The following is a 9,233-nucleotide window of genomic DNA, read 5'->3' on the forward strand; positions in this document are numbered from 1 at the left end:
GGACTGGAGATAGATGGTCACTTGGTCATGGTCAGTGAGTTGGGATAAGTTCCAGAAACAGAACTGAAATGGTGTGAAAAGTGGATTAATGGACTTGCTGACTGACACGGGAACCTATTTATACAAAGCCAGAAATCTGTCTAAAAAATATTAAAAGTAGTTATGTTGTACAATTTGTATTTGTAGTAATTGTTTCAAGTGCAAAATTTGTGTATGGGTTTCAGGTGCATTTAGACGTGTGTTTATCTTTCACATATGTATTTTTTGCTACAGGTTAGTAGCAAAGATGAGGATTTTCTTGACCTTTCTGTTGATGTGGAGCAGAACACATCCATTACGCACTGTCTAAGGTAAATAAATGGAAGATTCATAAATGCATCAGTTTGGGAAACATTTCTACCCCACTCTCCTAAATCAATTTCACGGCAGGAAAACCCCAGGTGGCTTCCCTCAGCTCCTGGTGGTTTCTTTCTGATTCCGTCAGTCCAGTAAAGATTGAAAGTAAAGGTTCTAGGAGCATCCCTGCGTGATGAGACGCAAGACAAACTGTGCAGTGTTAACTGAGCTTTTGCTGAGCAAAAGAAAAAGGGAGTAATTTGGATGTTCATGATGCAATGGAACCTTTAATAAGAAATTTACTTTAAATTCATTTTGTTCGTGTGTGTGTGTGTGTGTGTGTGTGTGTGTGTGTGTGTGTGTGTGTGTGTGTGTGTGTGTGTGTGTGTGTGTGTGTGTGTGTGTGAGAGAGAGAGAATACAGTTCCCTATTGGGGTAAGAAATTGATCATCTGGTTCACCTGGAAGAGTTGTTGCTGAATATGAGTTTGCTTCAGTGGGATTTAAGTATGTGTTTAGCTTTAAGCCCATGCTCAAGTGCTTTGCTGATTAGGATTTATGTACATACTAAAAGTTAAGCATATCATCTCTCTTTCAGCTTTATGCTTTCAAATTCCAATGGCACTTAGAAGTCTCCAAATAGAAGGGTATACAAAGACTGTAAATAGGAGGCAGGCAGCACTGACTTTTGCAGCCAAAATCTGGAAAACTTGTTAGGAACTGCTGTTCTAGATAACTATCTAATACCTGTATGTGAAAGTACCCTAAACTATACTTCTGAGTGCCTGCCTGTTAGATTTAAACAGAAAATTGTAACACAACCAACCATATGTAAAAAGCAAATTGCACAAATAATTTATACTAGATATTCTAAACAGAGCTTAATATTTTATCTAACCTCTTAGTTGTTAAACTCATAAGAAATGTATTGTTTAAAAGGACCCCTCTTCTTCAAGGCTACATAGTTCTTCAATAAAGGATACAGTCTGGAATGGAGAGCCTTCCTAATACTGTGATTTGAATCTGTGCAATCCATTCCTTTCCTCCTACACTTTGCCAGTATCATATGTGTTTCAGCTAGAACAGAAGCTAGGAAGCTTAGTAGCTTTGCTGGACAACCTCCTATATACATACCGTAGTTTACAGTACTGACATAACTAAAACCTTGGCAGTATAACAATATCACAACCACATGCTTTAAGTAGCCTTTCCATCCTCCATTGCAGGAACACAATAGGATGAAAATACTCCAAATCTTTTTTGAGAAGGTGGCTACAGATTGTTACCTACAAAACACACAAGGCAGAGAATCCACAATTGTTATACTTTGCGATGGCCTGTTAGAAGGAGCACAACTCCCTCCTTGGAAGAAAGAGAAACCCTCTTTTAATTAAACATTTGTAAAGCTAGAACACGGGCCTTCCATAGGTGCATTATTATACCATATCACTCATGATAAAAATGCACAAATGCCTCTGCAGCCTTTTTCAGCAGGGAACATCAAATTATGTTACTAAATTTCACTGCCTGTTTTCTATGACAATAACTGCTTTTGCTGCATCTTCATGATGTAAATACTGAAATGTTGAAAAGAGGAACAAGTAAATAAGAATTGTTCAGTATTTCAGTAAAACATATTTCTTCACAACTATAGATGAAACTTTTCTAGTTATTTCTGTCTTTGGTCAGATGAAAAGATCTTTGTGTTTAAGAGCTCCAAAAAATACATGCCTCCAGCATAATCTTTCTCTCCTGAGTATAAGGTCTGGCAAAGAGCAGGAGAGGAATTTATCTAACAACAAAATGAATTATGTATCAATTATTTTTATTTCCATTCCAAGTTATAAAGGCCAGTTGACTCAGTCCATTTGATCCCAACTTTCAACTCCAGTCTCTTTGTTATAATTTTTTATCCCATTAAAAGATATTATTTATATTGGTTACATGACTAAATAACACCAACACACTTTCTATTTTAGGAGGCACCTTTCTGACCATTGGATAAATCTTGCAGAGAGACCTATAGGGGCTTTTTTTTTTTTTTTTTTTTTAATAATCCAGATGGGCTAATCCAGAAATAGTTTGGGGTGGGGTGTATGTAAGTATCAAAAAATTCCCCTCTGCTCCCTATTAAAACCACACAAACAGAATTCAGTCTTTTTTGAATCAGTGACATGGGGGGAGAAGTAGGAGTGTCTTGAGTGCTACAGCTGCTAGGAATACCTTACCCAGTTCTGAAGCTCTTTACTCCTGGGGGAATTCTGCACCACTGTGCACATGCAGAATTCATGTCCCCTGCAGATTTCTTTGTTTCCCTGCAGAAAAATGACTTTCTGATGGGGAAGCAAAGGAAAGCCGCAAGAACGGTCACATATCCCTCCCCAGCAGTGTGGGTGCATCGTTTTGGGCACCCAGAGTGGTCAGCAGAGAAGTAAATCAACAAGGGGGGGAGGCTGGGGATGCCCTGGCTGGTGGCTCCTACCCTGCACCAGGCTCAGCTACTAGTCCCAGCTGGGTTGGGAGTGTGGGAGGACAGGACTTCCACTTACCCTGCAAGGAGCAGCCTGGCGAGGTCAGACCCACCCCTAGAAACCTCACCCGGCTGCAGGAAGCTCTGCCTACCCACTCTCACTTCCTGCCCCCATCTCTCCTCCATAGAGGAAGGGGTCACTGTATGGGGAGTTGCTCCCCCATCCACTCAACCCCCCCACTGACCACCTGCATTGGAACCTTTCTGCACCCAGACCTTCCCACTGAGCCCCACCCTCCTACATCTGGACCCCCACACCCAGATTACCATCCACTGAGCCCCCTGCACTTGAGCCTCCACCCTGATGAGCCCCCTGCACCTGGACCCCCACCACACAGCCCCACTTTCCCAAATACCGCCCCCCCCGCCAAGCCCCATCTCCCTACACCCATCCCCTCGCCCTGCTGAGCCACCTTCACCTGGACCCCCTGGGAGAGTCCCACTGCCGCTGCACCCGGAACCCCCACAACAAACTCCTGTGCATCCAGATGCCCCTGCACTCAGACCCCTCACTGAGCTGCCCACATGTGGATTGCCCCACCCAGAACCTTTTCAGCCTACACCTGGATCCCCCCTCCCACATTAAGCCCCTCCACACTTACATCCTGCCTGCCCACACCTGGTTCGCCTGGTGCAGAGAGGCAGTGCCCTGGGGTGTTTCTGGGGCAGGCCCAGCCCTTGCACTGTGTCAGGATCCTTGTCCGTGTTCCAGGGTCGGGGGAGAGGCAGAGGGTGATCTCCCACCTTGCACAGCCAGTGGCCTGTGCTCCCCATCGCCATGCTGTAGCCTCCACATTTATTTATTGACAAATAAAATTTGTGTGCAGAATTTTTACTTTTTTTGGCAAAGAATTCCCTCAGGAGTACCTTATGCACACACATTTTGCATGAACTTCAGTGTGAGTTATATGGACGGGATGGAAGCATGCATGTCGAATTTAATACTGTTGAAAAGTCTTGTTTGGTGAAGTAATTGCCAGAGTGAAGCAAGTAGCACAAAACTCTTAGTACTCACAAAGAAAAGTAATTCTTAACATTCCCCCAGCAAAGCACTTCAACACATGCTCAAGTTTAAGCACCAGTAGTCACACTGAAGTCAATGGGATTACTCAGGTATTTAAGTGCTTTGCTGGATCAGGGCCTTTATAAGTATAAGCTGTGATGTAAATAGCATGTTTTAGAAATTGGATGGAACTCCTGTTGATTTCAGTGGGGCCAGTGTTTCACCCATTGTGTCTTACTGGCTCTTCAGCTCATCAGTTCAAGTATGATATTGGGGGAAGTTCCAAGAAACATTAAGAACTGATAATTTATATTTATTTACAGAGACTTCAGCAACACAGAAACATTATGTAGTGAACAGAAGTACTACTGTGAAACTTGCTGCAGTAAACAAGAGGCACAGAAAAGGTGGGTAAAGAATAGTGCAGTTCAATCCCTGTTCAGGTAAACTGAGCTGTTAGGGTATGTCTACCCTGCGATAAAAGACCTGTGGCATGGACACAGCTGGCTCAGGTCAGCTGACTTGGGCTCATAGGGCTACAAAATTGCAGTGTAGCCATTCGGGCTTGGGCTCTGAGATCCCGCAAGAGGGGAGGGTCTGAGACTTTGGGGCATGGTTTTTTTTAATCATAATGTAGACATATTGTTAGTAGAAATTTAAATCACTGCTGAAGTGTAGCTTCACTCACTCTGTTACTGATACATTAAACTACAGTCCAGTCCTCCAACTTCTGTGTTTGTACAACGTTCCCAGTCTCTTGCCTGTGATACCTTTGTGGCTGCAGTGAACCCCCTCCTGAACCTGTTTGCAGCTTCTTGGCCTCTAGTGGCTGCAGCCCTCTCCAACACACGTACACTCCATATGAACCTTGAAAACAAGAGGTGGAGCCACAGCTGCTGCACACATCTCTTAGGTCGCCAGTTACTGCTGATGGAATACCTCTATTTACAAAGTGCATTTATAATGTGCAGACATAGGAGTGCAAGAAAAGAATAACACTGAACTGAGCAGCATTTCATAATATACACCCTTATTAATGATTTCACAGGATGAGAGTAAAAAAGCTGCCAATGATCCTTGCATTGCACCTCAAGAGATTCAAGTACATGGAGCAGTTACATAGGTACACCAAACTCTCTTACCGTGTGGTATTTCCTCTGGAGCTACGTCTCTTCAACACATCCAGCGATGCAGTCAACTTGGATCGCATGTATGACTTGGTGGCTGTTGTCGTTCATTGTGGCAGGTAAAGCGCATTCAGGAGTACCCAACCTATTATTAGATCAGTAGTATTGCCAATTCCAAACATTCAACAAGCACGTGTGAGGCCTCAAAATATACTGAGATTGGTTTAAAAATCTTAAGATTTTAAAAATGCATTTTGAGTTCTTTTGTCTTTGGAGCTTTTTTCCCAGGCTTCTCAGCAGCTGGCCTGCCTGGTGAGGAGTTTACAAACTACTGTAGAGGTGGGGGGCCCCAGGAGCCAGGAAGTATACTTGTTTGGGAAACACCAAAACGGTTCCTGGGAACATTTCATTGTTTCCAAAAGATTTAACAGAATTTCAATTCTGCAAAAAAAATTCAACATTTTTACTTTTCGCCCTAATTTAAGACAAAACAATTTCCGAAAACCTCAAATTGTTCATGGATGTCAAATTCCATTTCCTGACCAGCTCTACTTGAAACAGGTGTCATAGGACTAGAAATGAGACATGGAAAAGGATCAAACAAACTGTCTAATTCAGCTATCTGCCAATACATGTATATCTAGAATGCTGACTCTGGGCCTGATCCTGCAACAAATTTGAACAAACAGACCTTTACTACTGTGCAGAGTCACATTGAAGTCAGTGGGATAGTATATGAAAGCCAGGGTCTGCTTGTGCCAAGTTGTTTATGTAGTTGAGACGAACTTTAGGTTACCTAAAATTGGATTATTATAAATACTTAGAACAAAAAAAATATGTAATTATAGGCCAACCCAGAATCATAGCCATAATATCCTGCATTGCCATATGAAATACCTATATCTCAGTCAGATTTTTGTAAATGAAGCTGGTTTAAATCCAAGTACTTTAAATGGAGTTACTCTGTTTATATAGCAGTGTAACAAAGATTAAAAACTGGCCCTCTGTGTCTTACTTCCATTGGGCTGGAAATATGTGGAGACAGCATATTCAGACTCTAACAGGAGGCAGTGGTTGTATTTTCTTTTCTTACTAAATGGTGATTGCTTCAGCTGGCTGATTTTAAGGACTGGTAATGATTGGTTAGAATGAAGAATCATAGCTATAATAGGAGTTCTTGGATGGGATGGATTGTCAAGCGTGGAAAAAACTAAAAGAATTCTTAAAGCTCAAAAAGAATGTGAACAATTGTTCTCCCCACCCAGAAGATACATAATTGCATTTCCGTGTTTAATATCAGCCTGTTTTCTTCCTATTTAAATTCCATTGACCAGTTTTGAAAATATTTCTCATAGTTTATGTCTGCCATCAACTAATTGTCAATTACTTTTAGCTAGATTTATAAACTATCATAATACAGATAATGAGAGGGCATTCAATTTTCAGTTGACCAACCCATTTTAGATAACCCAGTATAGGAGAAAGAAGAATGCACGTGTCTATTTAACACTGAAAGCTGGCTTACAAGGGGCTTCAGTGGAAATATAATATCTATTTAACATATGACTTATCAGAACCAGCCCATTTATATCTCACACTTTTTAATTACTTTTTTTTCTAGTGGACCTAATCGTGGGCATTATATTACCATTGTGAAAAGTCACGGATTTTGGCTTTTGTTTGATGATGACATTGTAGAGGTCAGTATGCTGACGATCATGAAAAGATTATTGTTGTGTAAGTTCCTATGTCCCTTTGTTGTGGCTTACCATTCAGAGACCATCTGCCTTTGATGGTGACTTGATTTCCCTCTTTCCTTTCCCCTCAGTTTAAGAAAAGATAAACAAGCCAAGCTCTTTCAGTCTCCTCTCATAAGCTAGGTCATTCAGTTCCCTGTCATCCTAATAGCTCTTCTCTGCACCTGTTCCACTTTGAATGAATCTTTCTTGAACATGGCTTACCAGACCTGTGCACAGTATTCTAAATGAGGTCTGACCAGTGCCTTTTACAATGGCATTAATACTTCTCTATCTCTATTGGAAATGCCTCCCCTGATGCATCCTAGAATCATATTTGCCCTGTTTCACAGCTGAATCACATTAGTGGCTAATAGTTATCCAGTGATTGAGCTGCACACTCAATTCTCTCTCATCCTCTGTCACTTCCAACTGATGATCCCCAGCTTGTAGCAGAAATTCTTATTATTAGACCCTAATTGTATGACTTTGCTCTTTGTACTACTGAATTTTATCCTATTTGTTATTCTAATCTTCAGGGTCATCCAGATCTTCCTGTACAATGTTCTGATCCTCCTCTGTGTTGACAGTGCCTCACAACTCCATTAGTAACTTCCCTCCAGTCTGATAGTTCACCTTTCAGTACAACTTGCTGTCTATAAATCAGAGCAGAATCTGTCCTACAGTTGGTGCAGATGCAGTCTACTCATAGTGCAGTAGTGTCTCAAGCAGACACTAAAAATCGCTGCCGTATGTTGCCAAGACTAAGAGCTGGTTCTGATCTCACTCTAGTGTAAGTCAGGAGCAAATTCATTGCAGTTATAGCAGAGTAAAACTAGTGTGAGATCAGAATCAGGCCCATTGTTTGGAAGGAGAGAGTGTGGTACTACACCTCTACCCCGATATAACGCTGTCCTTGGGAGCCAAAAAATCTTACCACGTTATAGGTGAAACCACGTTATATCGAACTTGCTTTGATCCACCGGAGTGCACCCCCCCCCCGAACACTGTTTTGCCATGTTATATCCAAATTCATGTTATGTCGAGGTAGAGGTGTACTTAAATATAAGGGTCGCAGAATCTGTCCCAAAAGACGCTGTGATGAGGAAAATAAAAGGAGGAAAGTAGAGGACCTCTGGGGGAAGGCAAAAGTTAAATGCAGTATCACTACTTCAGCACCAATCTACCATTACATTTGGAGAAAAAACTTAAATCACAATTTACCTGTTTGCTATTATGTAACAGAGAAAAGATTCTCTACATTTACCTATGGCAAATCCTGCTTGGATTACTCAGAGTAGTAGTCCCATTGATTTCAATGAGTGAAGCAATCAGGATTTGGCTCCTAAATTATTAAACAGCCCATTCACTTCTTGAATCACTAACAAAACTTGCTAATCATTACCCTGAGGCAAATAACTACATACGTGTTTTTGCATTTTTATATTCATTTAATCCAAGCTTAGTTTTTTTTCTTAGCAAACATTTTAAACAACTCTGTTTATTTTTTCAGAAAATAGATGCTCAAGCTATTGAAGAATTCTATGGTCTGACCTCTGATATATCAAAAAATTCAGAATCTGGTTATATTTTATTCTATCAGTCAAGAGAGTGACTTGGAGGAGAACTGTGAAATGCTGCAAGTGGAGAAAACTGATCAGCACTGTTAACTAACTTTTACACAGAGCACATCCTGAATAGCCGAACAATGATCTATCTTATCTTCTACTAAATGGTTTATGTGTTCTTGACTATAACCCTTCATTGCTGATGTGCAGCACTTTTTTTTTTTAAAGTATGACTGAATGAATTTCAATCAGCTCTTAGTAAAATTCATATGGACTAACATTTACAGATAATAGGATTTGGGGTCACCTGTTAAATCCAGCTGAGCTAGAATAGTATTTTCTATGGAAGTGTTCATTATATTTAGAGCAAAATGTTTAAACTTTCTAAATAGCTTTGGGATATCACTTTATGAAGCATTCCTTTAAATATGTACTAATATGTATGGTTATCCATTTTAAGTGTAGAAAAAAATCTATTTAATAACCATTGGAATTGTGGTTGCATAGAGGATTTTGTCATGTTACTCTCCACTGCTAGAAAGATATTCTTCTCAAATCCTTTGAGCTTTAGGTTATTAAAAACTTTAAATGGGTAACTTCAAGACTGTAGTTCACATAAAGAGATTTAAATCACATTGGAGCAAAATCATACAATGTGCCCAGTCTTCCTGTTTATCCTGATGAGAGAGCACAAATAAGCTGAGCTGATCATTTTGATTCTAAAAGCAACAGAGGCACTGAGGGTTTTGTTGGGAAAAGTGGAGGGAGAGGTTCCTCACATGAAGTACTTTTCTAAGGAGTGATCTTATGTTTCTGCCAAAAAGAGTAACAGAACGTGTGTGTGCTTATTGAATTTGCAGCTATTCCAATATTGTGCATACAAAACATCTTCATCAGAGCTAGTATTACACAGTCTAGTTAAATAATGTTATTG

At 40.5% G+C, this 9,233-nt stretch overlaps 1 protein-coding gene across 2 annotated transcripts in view; it reads left to right on the plus strand.

Annotated features, from left to right (window-relative positions):
• USP46 (ubiquitin specific peptidase 46) overlaps positions 1–8,901 on the plus strand; it is a 32,282-nt gene extending 23,381 nt beyond the window's left edge. For both annotated transcript variants that reach the window (XM_050947873.1, XM_050947874.1), the window contains 5 exons: positions 274–350; positions 4,192–4,275; positions 4,917–5,114; positions 6,617–6,695; positions 8,245–8,901. In XM_050947873.1, coding sequence (XP_050803830.1) covers positions 274–350; positions 4,192–4,275; positions 4,917–5,114; positions 6,617–6,695; positions 8,245–8,346 — 540 coding nt within the window. In that variant the 3' untranslated portion in view covers positions 8,347–8,901. The remainder of the gene's footprint in view (positions 1–273; positions 351–4,191; positions 4,276–4,916; positions 5,115–6,616; positions 6,696–8,244) is intronic.
• Positions 8,902–9,233: the final 332 nt, after the last annotated feature.

The sequence above is a fragment of the Gopherus flavomarginatus genome, chromosome 3 (assembly GCF_025201925.1).
Source record: "Gopherus flavomarginatus isolate rGopFla2 chromosome 3, rGopFla2.mat.asm, whole genome shotgun sequence".
Lineage (NCBI taxonomy): Eukaryota > Metazoa > Chordata > Testudines > Testudinidae > Gopherus > Gopherus flavomarginatus.